This window comes from Syngnathus typhle, linkage group LG7 (genome assembly GCF_033458585.1).
Source record: "Syngnathus typhle isolate RoL2023-S1 ecotype Sweden linkage group LG7, RoL_Styp_1.0, whole genome shotgun sequence".
Lineage (NCBI taxonomy): Eukaryota > Metazoa > Chordata > Actinopteri > Syngnathiformes > Syngnathidae > Syngnathus > Syngnathus typhle.
In genome coordinates, this window is record NC_083744.1 from 2911928 (window position 1) to 2930187 (window position 18260).

The window sequence follows — 18260 nt, forward strand, 5'->3', positions numbered from 1 at the left end:
GGTGGTCCTCCGGGTGGTCCTCCGGGTGGTCCCCCGGGTGGTCCCCCGGGTGGTCCTCCGGGTGGTCCCCCTGGTGGTCCTCCGGGTGGTCCCCCGGTCTGTCCTCCGGGTGGTCCTCCTGGTGGGCCTCCGGGTGGCCCTCCGGGTGGTCCTCCGGGTGGTCCCCCGGGTGGTCCCCCTGGTGGTCCTCCGGGTGGTCCCCCTGGTGGTCCTCCGGGTGGTCCCCCTGGTGGTCCTCCGGGTGGTCCTCCTGGTGGGCCTCCGGGTGGTCCTCCGGGTGGTCCTCCGGGTGGTCCCCCTGGTGGTCCTCCAGGTGGTCCCTGGGGTGGTCCTCCGGGTGGTCCCCCGGGTGGTCCTCCGGGTGGTCCTCCGGGTGGTCCCCCGGGTGGTCCTCCGGGTGGTCCCCCTGGTGGTCCCCCTGGTGGTCCTCCTGGTGGTCCCCACGGTGGTCCTCCTGGTGGTGCCCCTGGTGGTTCCCCAGGTGGTCCTCCGGGTGGTCCCCCGGGTGGTCCTCCGAGTGGTCCCCCGGGTGGTCCCCCGGGTGGTCCTCCTGGTGGTCCCCACGGTGGTCCTCCTGGTGGTGCCCCTGGTGGTTCCCCAGGTGGTCCTCCGGGCGGTCCTCCGGGTGGTCCCCCTGGTGAGCCCCCTGGTCCCCCTCCAGATGGTCCCCCGGGTGGGCCTCCGGATGGTCCTCCGGGTGGTCCCCCTGGTGATCCACCGGGTCCACCTCCTTCGGGTGGTCCGCCGGGTGGTCCCCCAGGACCTTGTCTCTTTATCATAGCAGACAGACAGCTGGTTCCTGGGATACAGAGTTGACAGTTCTTACATTATTATCTTTAATTTACTATTTGTTACTCTGTAATTGACTTACCAAACAGCAGAAAAGCAACGGTGAACACCTTTAGATTCATCATTCTGGCTGGTGATGTTCTGAAAGACAGTAAAAAGGAACAGAGAATTACCTTTCAGAAAATCAAAACTTTTTTAAATTGCTTATTTATATGCTTAATTATTGCGAAATAAAATCTTGTCCTGTCTCGTATTAGTGAAAATGACACCATCCTATCATCCCGTTTTGGAGGTCAGCTCCATTAAAAAACCTTAGGTAAATTAAAATAAATAAATCTAAACGTTGCCTTTTTCTTTTATTCTGTTTGTCGCCCCCCTCTTCCCCACCTCTTGCTTGGCCTGTCACGATAAAAAAAGTATTTTATAGATGATATAGTACTATGTATACAGCTGTGATTGAAATTCAGCTAAAGAGGACGTTGAGATTATTGGATTGAAAAAGGAAATCCATGTAAAACACGAAACGGAGTACTAAAATGAAAAAAAAAAAACGTAATTATCGTTCGATTTTTTTTTTTAAATCTTCACAAGCAAGGTAGAAAATGCTCTGTCTCCATTTTTTTTAAACTTGAAGAATGAAGCAATATCCACAGTGATCCAAGTCCAAATGCATAATTTTCATTTCCACAGAATTTCACACCAAAAACATCTGATATGGATATTGTGTTCGCTGAAAACATTTCAAAATGGAGAAAGGACTCACCACGCTCAATTAACTTTGCTCTTGGAGGGCCTGTCGGATCTTCCGTTGGTGACGGTCATGCTCCTGTGTCTCTTCTGTCGCCTCACAGCTGATAACAGCAGTCTTAAATAACTTGTCCCGCCGAATATTAGGGTGGGGCCGTTGTTAAGGTGAGCCAGTAGATTCTTTTTTCTTTTGTTTTCTAGTAGGTGGCCCTTGCCAAGCGGCATTTCTTCTTCAGGTTTGCATGCTGTTCATCATTTGCGTGAGTCACTTTGAAGTGGAATCTTATGTACTTGGAGTCTTTCCAAGTTTGTTAATCCACCTCACAACATTAGATGGAGGCCAAAATTTGAATGGCCGTGGGTCAGTCATCCAGTAAACAGAGGGTCAACTCTTCCATTCCAGCTCTGTCTGAGTAATGTGTCATGCCCTTGGCCAAAACACTTCAAAACTCTCGCCTCCAGTGTCACTCAAAAAGGTATACGGCTGGGTGTGAATGTTTAACAGTGGTCAGGAGACCCTTGGTGCACACTGACTTCCTCCAGTGTTCTAATGATCCATTGAGTTTTATAATTGTGTTAGAAGGCTAATGGATTTTTAGAAAACCTTTGAAAACCCTTGTGCAACTACGTTAGTTTTCATGGAATACACTAAATTATCTGGGAGACCACAAAACCTTTGAACGATAGTGGACATCTTTACTTAGGTGCCATTTCCGTAGCGTCTATCTATTTTCTTTCATTAGCAAACAGTGCGCACGGAGAAGCTTTTTGTGAGGTGAATTCTTCATAGGTCATTACGTATATACGTATTAAATTTCAGTCTGTTTAGTTTTATTTATTTTTATTTACCTAAGCTTTTTTAATGGAGCTGACCTCCAAAACGGGATGATAGGATGGAATGGTGTCATTTTCACTAATACGGGACAGGACAAGATTTTTTTTAGCAATAATTAAACATGTAAATAAGCAATTAAAAAAAGTTTTGATTTTCTGAAAGGTAATTCTCTGTTCCTTTTTACTGTATTTCAGAACATCACCAGCCAGAATGATGAATCTAAAGGTGTTCACCGTTGCTCTTCTGCTGTTTGGTAAGTAAATTACAGAGTAACAAATAGTAAATTAAAGATAATAATGTAACAAAGATGTCAACTCTGTATCCCAGGAACCAGCTGTCTGTCTGCTATGATAAAGAGACAAGGTTCTGGGGGACCACCAGGGAGACCATCTGGAGGGGGACCCGGTGACGGGGGACCACCAGGGGGACCACCCGGAGGACCACCAGGGGGACCACCCAGGAGACCACCCGGAGGAACAGGCTTGTTGAGGCTTGTTGAATATAACTATTTCCAGAATGCTTGCGTCATGTATCAGACTGTCCATAAACGAAACCACAAACTCTGTCAACTCATCCCAATCTGTACTCCCAGCCACACCACCAGGAATAGAAATCTAATCATTGGGAAAAAACGGAAACTAAAATCTACAAGCTTTAGTATTGTGTGCAGAGGGCCACAGATTTGGAATGAGCTTGATGAAACACTAAAAATGTTGCAATACATATCCATCTTCAAGGCAAATCTAAAAAATCAACTCCTATCAATGTATATTTAATATGCTGGTTATAAATCGCATGAACACCTGTGTCACCTGTGTTGACACCTGTGTCAACTAATATATTAGTTGTTAATTTATAAATTGCAAATGTACTTTACATCAAATCCAGTGTAACCAGAATACTGAGGTTGTCTATTGCTTGTCGTATGGTTGTTGTGTGCTGTACCTTGTTGTGTGTTTGTTATTGTTGTCTATTATATATCTGTATGTTGTCCAAAATGTAAGGATATCTGGCCAATATCTGATACTTATGGGAAATCAGGCCCCCTATTAAAAGCTTTAAATAGCTTGCTTGGGGTGACCTTTCACGCATCCGTAATTACTGTTTGTTGTTTCATGTTGTATGTCTTGGATATTGCGTGAATAAAACTCAAAACTCAAACTCAAACACCCGGGGGACCACCAGGGGGACCATCTGGAGGGGGATCTGGTGGAGGTGGACCCGATGGAGGGGGACCCTGAGGACCACCCGGAGGACCACCGGGAGGACCACCCGGAGGACCACCCGGAGGACCACCAGGGGGATCACCCGGGGTACCACTCGGCGGACCACCCGGCGGACCACCCGGTGGAGGTGAACCCGGTGGAGGGGGACCCGGGGGATCACCAGGGGGACCACCCGGAAGACCATCCGGAGGCCCACCCGGGGGACCATCTGGAGGGGGACCAGGGGGCTCACCAGGGGGACCACCCGGAGCACCACCCGGGGGACCACCAGGAGGACCACCCGGAGGACCACCTGGGGGACCACCAGGGGCACTAGCAGGAGGACCACCCGGGGGACCACCCGGGGGACCACCCGGAGGACCACCCGGAGGACCACCCGGGGGATCACCCGGAGGACCACCCGGAGGACCACCAGGGGGACCACCCGGAGGACCACCCGGGGGACCACCAGGGGGACCACCCGGGGGACCACCCAGGGGACCACCCGGAGGACCACCAGGACCAGAAGGTCCGCCAGGACCACAAGATCCACCAGGACCAGAAGGTTCACCAGGACCAAATGGCTCATCAGGACCATCCGGCCCACAAGGGCCACCCGGTCTGCAGGGATCAGCTGGTCCACAGGGACCAACTGGCCCCCCTGGTCCCAGCGGACTACCTGGGACAGTGGGTGTGCCTGGCCCTCCGGGATCAGCTGGACCAGGACCAGCTGGTCCACCAGGACCACCTGGACGTCCTGCATGTTTGGACAACCACTCCAATGGACTGGCCACATCCGGCCCACGGGACCGTTTAATCCGGCCCGCCAACCCTGAATAAATTGTATTATTAAACATTTTTTTTGGTCGACTGTGTAGGCTAGGCCTAGGAGCCATTGGGTTGGTTTTGCCATCAAAACCAACTGATCATTCAGCTCTCTGAACTCCCTGTGGGAATCAGTGAGCGCCTGATGACCCTCCGTCTGGTGCTGGCTGACAACCAGACGGCAACAGTTCTTAGTGATTATGCACCTACCCTCGTTTCCGATGAGGAAAAAAAAAGAGGCCTTCTATGCCTGTCTGGATGAGGTATTGTCAAAAATCCCAGAGGAGGACAAGATGACTATATTGGGAGATTTCAATGCCAGAGTGGGCCGAGACCACCACCTCTGGAAGGGCACCATTGGAAAGGAAGGCATTGGAAACATCAACTCCAACGGGGTTTTGCTTCTTAGCAAATGTGCTCAATACGACCTTGCCATCACGAATACCATATTTCGCCAGAAGAACATACTCAACTCACCCTCGCTCTGGCATCTTATTGACTATGTCATTGTCAGAGCCAGGGATCAGCGCGACGTGAGCATCACAAAAGCCATGATGGATTCAGAAGCCTGCTGGACAGATCACCGCCTGATAGGATCCACGATGTCCATCAGACTCAAGAGGAAGAGGAGACTGCAAAAGAAGCTGAGCCGGCAGAGACTAAACCTTGAGACCCTGAACAAAACTGCCGCCCTGCAGCTGTTTCAGGCCTCTCTTGGAGAAAGCCTCAATCAGGAATACCCTGAAGACATTGAAGAACACTGGAGCCTGCTAAGTCTTCCATCCTCGACACCTGCAGTGTCACTCTTGGGTACAAGGGCAGAAAGCATCAGGACTGGTTTGATGAGAACAACACAGAGATAGAACAGCTCATCTCCAAGAAAAGGGAAACGTTTCGTGTCTGGCAAAACGACATCACCTGCAAAGCAAAGAGACAGGCTCATTCCAGAGCCAAAGCTGACGTCCAGAGCCGGGTGAGACAGATTAAAAACTCCTGGTGGACAGAAAGGGCACTGGAAATCCAGAGTTTGGCAGACTCTGGTGACACCAGAGGCTTTTTCAGCGCTACTAAGGCTGTCTACGGCCCAAGCCATCGCGGCCAAAAAACCCTACCTTCTAAAGACGGGCAGGAGCTGTTGAAGGACAATGAGTCCATAAACAACCGGTGGAGAGAGCACTTTCAGGAACTCCTCAACCGTGACAGCACAACTCAGTCAGATTTCCTCAGTCACATCCCTCAGAGTCCCATCAGGGAAGACATGGGTGAACCTCCCACTTTAGCAGAGGTCCAAGGTGCCATCAGGAGCCTGAAGAACAACAAGGGCCAGAAGGGATCCCACCTGAGGTCCTAAAGGAAGGTGGTCTAGAGCTCCAGCGCCACCTCCATTCCCTCTTTCTGAAGGTCTGGGAAAAAGAAGTACTCCCCTCGGAGCACAGGGATGCTCTGATACCGACCATTTTCAAGAAAGGGGACAAAGCGGATTGCGGAAACTATAGGGGCATCTCGCTCCTTTCAACAGTTGACAAAGTACTTGCTCGCGTTCTTGCCAATCGCCTACTGCCACTGTTCTCCCAGTGCGCAATGCGGTTTTCGCCCATCTAGAGGCACTGCAGACATTATTTTTACAGCACGCCAACTCCAGGAGAAATGCCGTGAGCATAAACAGCCTTTGTTCATAGCTTTCATAGACCTGACAAAGGCCTTTGACACGGTGGATCGCCAGACCCTATGGAGAATCCTTCTGAGGTATGGTTGCCCGGATAAATACGTCAGAATACTGCGATTATTACATGACGGAATGACAGCCATAGTGCTCAACAACAGCTCCTTGACTGAGCCTTTCACTGTAGAGACAGGGGTCAAACAGGGATGCATCACTGCACCCACCCTGTTCTCTGTCTTCATTGCCGCCATACTCCACCTCATCGACAAAGAACTACCACACGGAATCCCAATTTGGTACAGAACTGATGGCAAGCTCTTTAATCTTAACAGGTTCAAAGCCAAAACCAAGATCAGAACCACCACGGTCGTGGAGCTCCAGTATGCAGACGATAATGCCATTGCAGCACACTCTGCAGAAGACCTGGGTCTGACTGTGAACATCAAGAAGACCAAGGTGCTACATCAACCCCCACCCAACCAGCCATCTACTCCGCCCATCATAAATGTGGACAACACTCCACTTGAATATGTTCACCACTTCCCCTACCTCGGCTGCCTTCTCCCCTCCAAAGCGGACATTGACTCTGAGGTCAACCATCGCCTGAGCTGTGCCAGTGGAGCGTATGCCAGACTCCGGAAAAGAGTCTTTGAAGACAGAGACCTCCGGGTTGACACCAAGCTCCTGGTTTACAAAGCTGTGGTTCTCCCCACCATACTTTATGGGGCAGAATCATGGATAATCTGCAGCAGGCACCTAAGAGCTCTTGAGCAACACCACCACAGAACCTTGAGGAAAATACTCAGGATCAAATGGGAGGACAGACGCACAAACATCAGCGTTCTGGAGGAAGCCAGGATACTGAGCATCACCACCTTAATAATGCAGCATCAACTCCGATGGACAAGACATCTCATCCGCATGGCTGACACCCGCCTCCCCAAACAGACGTTATACTCCCAGCTGGAGAGCGGTCCGCGAGCCCCGGGCGGGCAAAATAAATGTTTTAAGGACAACCAATCTCAAGAAATTCCAAGTAATCTAGTAGTCTTCATCGCCTTGAACAGGAACTGCTGGAGGGCAGCGGTGCAAGAAGGTGCAGCACATCACGAAAAGGAACTCCGCCGTGTCGCAGAAACCAAACAACAACTCCGTAAAGAAAGACCAAAACAGGCTCCAGCACGACCACAACCCACCACCACGTTCCCTTGCCCACCCTGCACAAAAATATGTGGATCCCGGATCGGCCTCGACGCCCACCTGCGGACCTACAAGTAGACGACCCTGAGAAGAAGACAGTCATACTCGTCCCAAGTGACCGCCGATGATGGTGTGGGTGGGTGTGGGCGTGCGTGTGACAAAAACAAACCAAAAAAAACATGCCTAACAAAGTCTTCTTTTGAAGAACCACATTAATTCCCGTTGAGATGTTTTCTTTGTTGTATCACAGCAGCTAAAGATAGAAATTGCTTTGTCTGCCCCTTGGAAGTATTCTGCCGTCATTAGGGTGCGGCATTTAAGTGAAGGTCACGCAGTCATTAGGGTGAGGCATTTAATTAATTATTTTTGTTCTCACACTTCTATTCGTTTCTATTACGCAAGTCTTGTTGAGGAACATTTGTTCTTTGTATTTCCTTAATGTAACATATATTTTTTTGTTATGGGCTAGACAGGAGCCAGGAGGCCCCGTGGACGACCCAGAACGCGCTGGAGAGACTATGTCTATGGCCAGAGTCACTCACTCAACTAAATCAGTTATTGATAATTTCATCACAAATCTTACAAAAGCCACACTTACTTCTGGGACTGTACTCTCTGAGATTTCTGATCATTTCCCTATTGACCTCCCTGTTAGGCCCCCACCTACTCGTCATTCAATAAGATTAAAAATACTCAATGAAGAAACCATACGACGTCTAGGTGAGGACCTGCAGACCAAGACATGGTATGGAATATATGACTGTAGTGATGTTGATACTGCATTTGAAACTCTAACCAAAGAAATATCCGACTCTAGGGGTGTAACGATACATCGATACACATCGATTAATCGATATAATGCTCTACGATTTATTGGCATCGATGCTAAACGTAAACATCGATTTATATCGCCGTGTTTGACCTCGGACATTAGACGCGACTTTATTTTGAAATCCAGTTCATTGTTGCTTGCTTCCTCTTTCCGGGAGCGCACTGCGCGTGTTGTGTTGTGAGCAGAGCAGAGCAGGCACGTGAAAGGGGAGTCGACAACTAGTACGCGGCTCCTGGGCTGGTGCTATGGCTAGTGTCCAAAAAGACGAGGAAATTTGCTCCCCTTTAGGCTTCAAGTCATTCGTTTGGAAGCACTTTGGATTCCAAAGAAAAGATGGCTCAACGAACAAGACACGTGCAGTTTGTAAATCCTGCCATGCGGTGATCAAATATTCAGGGAGCACAAATCTCGCCGCACATTTAAAGAAAAAACACATCAAAGTTCAGTGTTAAAATAAGCACTTTGTATACTACAATACTCTTGTAATTTCCTAAATAAAGAGTTTGCAGTACCTTGTTGATTTTGCGTATGAATTGTTATAAATCAGGTTATTGTTCTATATTTTTTATTTTAAAAAAAAATATATCGATCGTAGAGCACTATATCGCGATATATCGTGAATGAATCGCAGCAGGCTTTAAGATATCGGCAAATATCGTATCGTAGTTCTTTGTATCAATATTATATCGTATCGTGACAAAACCCGCGATTTACACCCCTATCCGACTCTATTTAAAGGAACATTCCTGAGAAAGTAATCATATGTAATACATCTACTCAAAATCCATGGATCACTAAGGGCATATTAAAGTCTATTAAGCATAAAAATAAATTATATAAAAGATACATAAATGAACCTAACCATAAAAATAAAAATGCATATATTAATTATAGAAATAAACTTACAAATATTATCAGAAAGCGGAAGAGTAAGTATTTTGCCGACTTGATAAATGAATCACAGGGTGATTCCAAGAAATCTTGGAGAGTACTGGTCTTGAACGGAAGCCAAAAAAACTCCCGTATTCCCTGACCACGATCATAATATAAGCAACATCATCAGAAATAATTGTCTTGCCAACGAATTCAATAACTACTTTGTCTCTATCGGTAGAAACATATCCAGTAAAATCAGTCAGCCTCAGGATGCCTCGTTTAAAGACTACCTATCAGGTATCACCTGGGCTCTTTCTTCCTGAATCCAACTAACTGCAATGAAGTGTATAAAATAATCATGAATATGAAGAATTCAAACTCAGCTGGAACAGATGGTATCTCAAGTAAAATTCTGAAAAGCATCTCCAATATAATAACTGCACCTCTTACATATTGCATCAATCTGTCTCTACTCTCTGGGGTAGTGCTACAATAGCAAAAATAGAACGTATCACACCGGTCTTTAAATCAGGAGATAAAATATCGTGAAGTTTGCTGACGACACGACTCTGGTGGGTCTCATCACCAAGGGAGACGAGACTCAATACAGGCTGGAGGTTGACCTTCTGACCACGTGGTGCAGGGACAACAACCTCCTGCTGAACGTCGACAAGACCAAGGAGATTGTTGTGGACTTCCGGAAGGGTCACACCCAACACCTGCCGCTGACCATCGACGGTGCTGTGGTGGAGCGAGTGAGCAGCGCCAAGTTCCTGGGGGTGCACATCAGTGAGGATCTCTCCTGGTCCACCAACACCGCATCACTGGCAAAGAAAGCCCAGCGCCGCCTGTACTTCCTGCGGAAACTCAGGCGAGCGAGCGCTCCTCCGGCCGTCATGGCTGCATTTTACCGCGGCACCATTGAGAGCGTCCTCTCCAGCTGTATTGCTGTTTGGGGTGGCGGCTGCACTGACTACAACTTGAAGGCCCTGCAGCGCATAGTGAACACTGCTGGCAAGATTGCTGGTGCTTCGCTCCCCTCCTTGAAGGACATTTACACCTCCCATCTCACCCGCAAGGCGACCACGATTGTGAGTGATGCGAGTCACCCCGCTCACTCTTTGTTCGAGCTTCTGCCCTCTGGGAAGAGGTACAGAAGCCTGCGCTCCCGCACCTCCAGGCTCTCAAACAGCTTCATACTCCAGGCTGTTACGATCCTGAACTCACTCCCCCGTTCTGCGTAGCGTCCTGTACTTTTACTGTCTGAACTGTCTGAATGCACACTGGCTCTTATTATTTATTATTTGTTATTACTCTTATTTATTGTTTGTGCCTTTTTGTTTATGATGTTTTTTTACTTTTGCGCTATGCTTGCTGGCTCCGTTATTTATCGTGTTATCTGTTTATTTATTATTTATTCATCACTCTTACTATTGATTGTTTGAATTTTTGCCTTCTTGTTTTTATATTGTGTCGCGTACATATATGTCTATCGTGTTATGTATCTCGTCACCGTGGGATAGAGAAAAACGTAATTTCGGTCTCTTTGTGTGTTGTGACATGTGGGGAGATTGACAATAAAGCTGACTTTGACTTTGACTTTAAAAACGATCTTAGCGACTACAGACCAATAGTTTACAATAAACTTAACAACTATCTAAACAAACGAAACATCATTGCCCCATCCCAGTATGGTTTCAGAAAGGAAAACACTATATATATGGCAGTACTTGACTTGACTGATAAAATCTACGGGGCAATCGATAAAGGCGAATATCGTATTGGGATTTTTCTGGACTTGTCTAAAGCTTTTGACACCATCACGATTGATATTGTATAAATAAATTACAACACTATGGTATTAGAGGCCTGGCGTTAGACTGGTTCCGCAGCTATCTGTTTGGAAGACATCAATATGTCTCTATTAACAACCATAAATCTTCATACAAGCCCATCAATTATGGAGTTCCTCAAGGGTCCATCTTAGGTCCGCTCCTTTTCATCTTATACATAAATGACATTGTTAATACTTCACCCATACTAAATAAAGTATTATTTGCTGACGATAATAAACTTGTTTCTTTCCCACAAAAATCCAAATACCGTTTTTTTCCGTGTATAGTGCGCCCCCATGTATAGTACGCACCCTAAGAATGGCATGCTGATGCTGGAAAAAAGCTTGTACCCATGTATAATACGCACCCAATTTTTATGATTTTTTTTTTTTTTTAAGTCCCAATGATCGTCACACACGCAGGGAGGCAATGGGTCCCATTTTTATAGTCTTTGGTATGGTCTTAACTAGGCTGGATGTAATTTTTTTTGTTGGCGTTGATTTCTCCGACTCCCCCTAAACGCACCACCGCGCTCCGTGCGCGCATGGGCTGCGGACGTGAAAAAGGCGGCTCTGTATGGGAGAGACGTTGAAGAGGAATAAAAACACCCTTGGAAACCAAAACTTGCCCCTCGTCGTGACTCGGAGCCGCAACAAATGTTTCGGATTTGTGTAGGGTACATTGTGACAGACAGCAAACTAGCAGGTGATCGAGCGAGCGTCTGATACAAGAGCATTGCGGTCGTATGGAGCGTGTTTGAAGTGAACAGCAGAGACGAAAGGAACAAGGCAAAGTGTTGTGAAATAAAATATTACCTGTAATACGCATTTTGTTATTTGCTGATTGAAACTGCTAATTAAACTGTGAATTGAAACTAATAGGAAGAAAACATATCTTGCTCTTAATATAGCTGACGTGTCTTGCGCATACGTTCTGCGCATCTGTAATGGCGGCCTCCGTATGACGTCCGGTCCGCGATGGAGATTAAAAACAAACAATATTTGACAATAACACACCATCAAGGATTGCACCATCGCATCAAACGATGTGTCGTCAATTATGGATTTTTTTGACTAAGTGTGTTGGGCAGGATGGCTGAATGCGATGCGCGATTGACAACAAACAAGAAGAAAGGTGAGTTTTATTTCGGGGGAGATTTGTCATGTCTCGTCCCCAGTTTTGCTATGTGTCTAGGTTGCCATAGTTTCTGTTCGCGTCGCCCCTCTCTTCCTGTGTCACCTCAATCGATGTAACGTGTTTTGTATTTAAGTCCTGTCTGCCCCTCGCTCACCGTTGGATCATTGCATGTGTTACTGTCATGCTGTTCCTGTCTTTGGTAATGTCACCCTGTCTTTTTGTTCCACGACTTTGTCGGTCAGTTCTGTTGTTGGTTTTGTTGTACCATGACTTTCTTTAAAAAAAAAAAAAAAAAAAAAATTAAAAAAAAAAAAATTAAATTTTTTTTTGTACCCATGTATAATACGCACCCCAGATTTTAGGACAATAAATTAGTTAAATTTTGCGCACTATACACGGAAAAAAACGGTATGTGAAAATCCTGAAAATATATGTGGATCCAAAAACAATGCGAAAATACGAATATATTTGTGTATCCAAAAAACACGTGTGAAAATCACAAATGTATTTGTCAGAATAATTCTGAAAGAAATCTCTCCCGCTAAAGTTTAGGGGGCAATTACTTTTTTCACAGCGGGTCAGATAGGTTTGTATCTTTTTCCCCTCTTTTTGCTTATGGGTACATATTCTTACCACACCCCACTGTCCTTTCTGTACCAAGTGTGCAATTTCATCCTGATTAGTCATTGCTGTTTACCAAGCGAATAAAAAAAGGAAACATGTACCCAGCATACAGGTTGTTTGAAAACAAGAGAACTCCAAGTACAACCACAAAAGGCTACAGCTTCGGTGACCTTTTGTCTGCCCTATTCACTTCAAAGTGACTTAATTAACTTTAAAGTGGCAGAAGAAAAAAATGCCAATTGGCAGGATTGCACTAATGGAAACTAATTAATTAATGCAATTTTGTTAAAATGAATGAAGAAGCAATTAAATGCCTGACCTTAAAGGCTACACCTTAAAGGCAGCTGGCAAGTGATTTAAAACCTCTGCTGAAGGCCTTGAGGCGATAGAATATTCACGGGAGTAGGATCAATACCAACGCAAGAGCCAAAAGCGTCTCCAAGAGCCAACTTGACTAAGCGTGGTTAGTACTTTCTCTCTTTAAGGCTATGTTCACACCGCAGGTATTAAAGCTTAATTCGGATATTATGGTGAAATACGATTTGTGTGCGTGTCTGTGTGCGTACGTGCGTGTGTCACTTGATGGTATGCACAATCATTTAGAATGTTGAACACACACACACGTTAAAAAACATGGAAAAACAATGACACACTGTTGGGAAAAATATACTTTTTATCATTGGATTCTATGTATCTACTTATGTGTGCAAGATTTTCCGTAGTATGTGACAGTTTGGCCTCGTGATAATGACTTCGGAGCATATGGCTGGCTAAGGAACTCGTGTCTGGAGTCACGAGTCGTGCTATACAATAAGCCCCATAGTTAGCTATCCATGAACAGATCATGAGGTTGTCATGGGATGGCTGAAGCAGACAAACGTCTTATTTACGTAGAAGTCATAAGAACGCCACAGAAGTATCCATCCCATGGGCACTAAGACTACGTCTTTGTTAAGCTAAAGTCATGAGACGACCATACTGCTTCTGTCCATAATAGTAAAGCTGCTGTGCTGTGGTCATGAGATGTAATTGTAGAATGTCTTTCCTGTCTAAAGAAGCTATGCATTCATGTACACTTGCCCCATTGTTTGTTCCTCAATAAAAGGCACGACCAAACTGAAGGAAGGCGCGGATCTCAGCCACACTCGCTGTGTGGCTGGGGTGTGCCCTTCTGCAGAAGTCGCTGGCCATCGAAGACATATCCCGCCTCTGTGAGATTCTGTTCAGATAAATGTTGTGAACCCAACACACACCCAATACAAAATCAATGTTGAAAAATGGTGCACCTCACACAAAGTTGAATAAAATAACACTTGGGTGACTACATTTTATTTTAAGCTAGTTTGTGCAATCAGACTCTCTAATGTGGACAAAAACCTAATTAAAAGCTGTTTTGAAAGAGTTAAACAGCACTATGGTCCAACAGGACCAATGGGACCAAAAGGCCCACCAGGACCAGCTGGAGCAGATGGTGACCTAGGACCAGAAGGCCCACCAGGACCACCTGGAGCAAATGGCACACCCGGACCAGGAGGCCCACCAGGACCACCTGGAGCAAATGGCAGACCAGGACCAAAAGGTATTCCAGGTCCAGTTGGACCAACTGGATCTCCTGGACCAGAAGGACCACCTGGACCACCAGGACCACCTAGTCCACCAGGACCACCTGGACCCCCAGGACCACCTGGTCCACCAGTATTTTATCCGAATTTTCCTCAGGCACCATGGCTACCTTGGCCACCAAGACCATATCCATATGGCCCAGGTCAAAATTTGCCATGTGGCCCACTACCAATTTGGCCACCTGGGCAAAATTATGTTCATTAATTTTATAGTCACACAGACCACCTGGTACTGCAGAGGAAAATTATTCACCTGGAACACCACCCTTTCAGGCTGGGCCACCATTTGGACCACATTCTATTTCATATCACAATTAGCCACCCAGACCAATAATACCAGACACCAGTACAGCCACATTTTTCCTGGATGAGAACCACCTGGACACCAAATTACCAACCTACCCCACCACCTGGACCATCTTCAGAACACCTCCTGCCATTACGGACTACTCCAGCTAAAAACAACTCACCTGGAATAGCACCCTGCCAACCTGGATCACTACCTGGATCATCTGTTACTCTGGATGAAAACAATCAACCTGAAATTTGACCTTGCAAACCTGAACCATCGCCTAGACTTCCACCAAGACCTGCCTTGCGAACACCAATTGCTCCAGATGAAAACAGCCCAGCTAGACCACCACCTTGTCCACTCGCACAACCTGTTACTGCTTATGAACACAACCCATCTGGACCACTACTCGGTTTCTTTGTGTGTCTTGACATATGAAGGGATTGACAATAAAGCTGACTTTGACTTTGACCAACATCCAGTCCACCACTTGGGCTTCCTGAAGATGTAACCCAAGACCATAGAAACCAACTTGTTTTTCTTCCAAAAGAAAACTTGTTTTCATTTTCTGTTTATCAAGCCTTCAGTCCTAATCATAAAAATCTTAAAAACTGTGTCCATCAATGTCTAAATGCAAGATTTCCATCCTCGTTACCCGCATTCAATTATAACAATAAAAATGATTCTCTTTCTCAACGACTTGTGACATGAGATACTCTTTCCTTTGTGATCACAGACAGATTTGTGCTTCTTGGGTGTGAAATCAAACTGCAACCAATTACTGCCTTGTAAAAAAGAATAAGAAGAACATATAGTTATAGACCAACAAATGAGAAACCCTTTTCCGGTAAACCTCGTGCGCTAGCTAACTTACTTTTCACGTCCAAACTTACGGGCACAACTCCCAGGTACCCAAAATGTGACACAAAAAGACCAGCACGTTAAGTGTTATAAATTGGATTTTACAAAATTCTGTGATCTTTAGTTTCCATTGCCTCCTCCTGCATGAAGGAACAAACATTTTTTTCTTTTTATCATTCACTTTAATTCTGAACGTAAATACCACACATCCATCCATCCATCCATCCATCCATGAGTTTGAGTTTATTCACGCAATATCCAAGACATACAACATGAAACAACAAACAGTAATTACGGATGCGTGAAAGGTCACCCCAAGCAAGCTATTTAAAGCTTTTAATGGGGGGCCTGGTTTCCCATTAGTATCAGATATTGGCCAGATATCCTTACATTTTGGACAACATACAGATATATAATAGACAACAATAACAAACACACAACAAGGTACACCACACAACAACCATACGACAAGCAATAGACAACCTCAGTATTCTGGTTACACTGGATTTGATGTAAAGTACATTTGCAATTTATAAATTAACAACTAATATATTAACAACAGGACACAGGTGTTCATGCAATTTATAACCAGCACATTAAATATACATTGATAGGAGTTGATTTTTTAGATTTGCCTTGAAGATGGATATGGATTGCAACATTTTTAGTGCTTCATCAAGCTCATTCCAAATCTGTGGCCCTCTGCACACAATACTAAAGCTTGTAGATTTTAGTTTCCGTTTTTTCCCAATGATTACCGTTTTTTTCCGTGTATAGTGCGCAAAATTTAACTAATTTATTGTCCTAAAATCTGGGGTGCGCATTATACATGGGTACAAAAAAGAAATTCAATTTTTTTTTTTTTAAATTTTATTTATATATTTTTTTTAAGTCCCAATGATCGTCACACACGCAGGGAGGCAATGGGTCCCATTTTTATAGTCTTTGGTATGGTCTTAACTAGGCTGGATGTAATTTTTTTTGTTGGCGTTGATTTCTCCGACTGCCCGTAAACGCACCACCGCGCTCCGTGCGCGCACGGGACAGCAAACGAGCAGGTGATCGAGCAAGCATCTGATACGAGAGCATTGCGGTCGCATGGAGCGTGTTTGAAGTGAACAGCAGAGAAGAAAGGCAAAGTGTTGTGAAATAAAATGCACAGAACGGATGCGCAAGACACGTCAGCTATATAAAGAGCGAGAGTTGTTTTCTTCCTATTAGTTTCAATTCACAGTTTAATTAGCAGTTTCAATCAGCAAATAACAAAATGCGTATTACAGGTAATATTTTATTTCACAACACTTTGCCTTGTTCCTTTGGTCTCTGCTGTTCATCCTAAAACACAAAGGCGCTCTTTAAGCAATGCGACAGTGAGCGCCCGGCGCGCTGCGGTTGCGCGACCGCACCAAATTAAGCTCCCTGCGCAGTGCGCACTGAGGTCCACTTAAATTTTAGAAAGTACATCAGGACTTTAAAAATATCTTCTAAATTTCAGCGACGGCTCTGTCACAATAATCGACCAGCGCGGTGCAGTTGGGCGGTCGGCGGCGCGCTACGGTTGAGCGTTCTCTCTCGCGCTCTCTCTCTCGCTCTCTCTCGCTCTCGCACACACGCAAACCGGATATCATACGGAGGCCGCCATTACAGATGCGCAGAACGGATGCGCAAGACACGTCAGCTATATAAAGAGCGAGACTTCAGTTCTCTACCTAAATCCGTATTACAGGTAATATTTTATTTCACAACACTTTGCCTTGTTCCTTTCTTCTCTGCTGTTCACTTCAAACACGCTCCATGCGACCGCAATGCTCTCGTATCAGACGCTTGCTCGATCACCTGCTCGTTTGCTGTCCCGTGCGCGCACGGAGCACGGTGGTGCGTTCATGGGCAGTCGGAGAAATCAACGCCAACAAAAAAAATTACATCCAGCCTAGTTAAGACCATACCAAAGACTATAAAAATGGGACCCATTGCCTCCCTGCGTGCGTGTGTGACGATCATTGGGACTTAAAAAAAAAAAAAAAAAATTAAAAAAAATTCATAAAAATTGGGTGCGTATTATACATGGGTACAGGCTTTTTTCCAGCATCAGCATGCCATTTTTAGGGTGCGTATTATACATGGGGGCGCACTATACACGGAAAAAAACGGTACTATGTTTTTTATTGTTGTGTGTGCAGTTATTGTCTTTCGGCTGTTCCCGTTAGGGTTCACCGCAACAGATCAATCGTTTCCATCTGACTCTGTCTTCTGTATCTTCCTCTGTCCCACCAACCACCTCTGCATGTGCACCACATCCATAGACTTCCTCTTTGGCCTCCCTCTTCTTCTCTTGCCTGTTGACTCCATCCACAGCATCCTTCTGCCTATAGTATACCTCAGGTTCCGGGTAGTGTGTGTATTCATCATTTGTAAATATTCAATTCTATCTGTGAATTGTCAAATATGCGAGCTACCAAGAAGTGTGTAGCTACAGACCCGCCTGCCACACGCAATAGAATAACGGGCGCGAAAGCTACGTTGTAATTCTCAATCCATAAACGGTGGCCTGATGGGTGGAGAGCTGAGCCTGGCTCTGCCACAAAGGTTTCACAATCCAGACAGAAGTCCAAACACTTTCCATACCATAGGAATAATCCATCCGTCCATCCGTCCATCTATCCATCCATTTTCTGTCCCCACGGGGGTCGCGGGCGTGCTGGAGCCTATCCCGACCGTCATCGGGCAGTAGGCGGGGTTGAACCGGGGTCCAGCCAATTGGATGGCACACAAAGACAAACATCCATCCGCACACTCACTCACCCCTATGGGCTATTTGGAGTGCCCAATCAGCCTACCAAGCATGTTTTGGGATGTGGGGGGAAACCGTAGTCCCCGGGGGAAATCCACGCAGGAATTGGGAAAACATGTAAACCGG

The 18260-nt window shown here is 45.8% G+C and overlaps 2 protein-coding genes across 3 annotated transcripts in view; both read left to right on the forward strand.

Annotated features, from left to right (window-relative positions):
• Positions 1-3912: 3912 nt before the first annotated feature.
• On the forward strand, positions 3913-4459 carry LOC133156693 (collagen alpha-1(I) chain-like; the record flags this gene model as incomplete). The annotated part of the gene is made up of 2 exons (XM_061282607.1): positions 3913-4387; positions 4455-4459. Coding segments are annotated over 2 exons (480 nt in total), but the record flags the coding sequence as incomplete, so codon positions are not given.
• An 8483-nt stretch (positions 4460-12942) lies between these two features.
• Positions 12943-18260, forward strand: part of LOC133157241 (collagen alpha-1(I) chain-like) — a 337276-nt gene continuing 331958 nt past the window's right edge. For both annotated transcript variants that reach the window (XM_061283621.1, XM_061283623.1), the window contains exon 1: positions 12943-13031. The gene's annotated coding sequence lies outside the window, so the exon portion shown is untranslated. The remainder of the gene's footprint in view (positions 13032-18260) is intronic.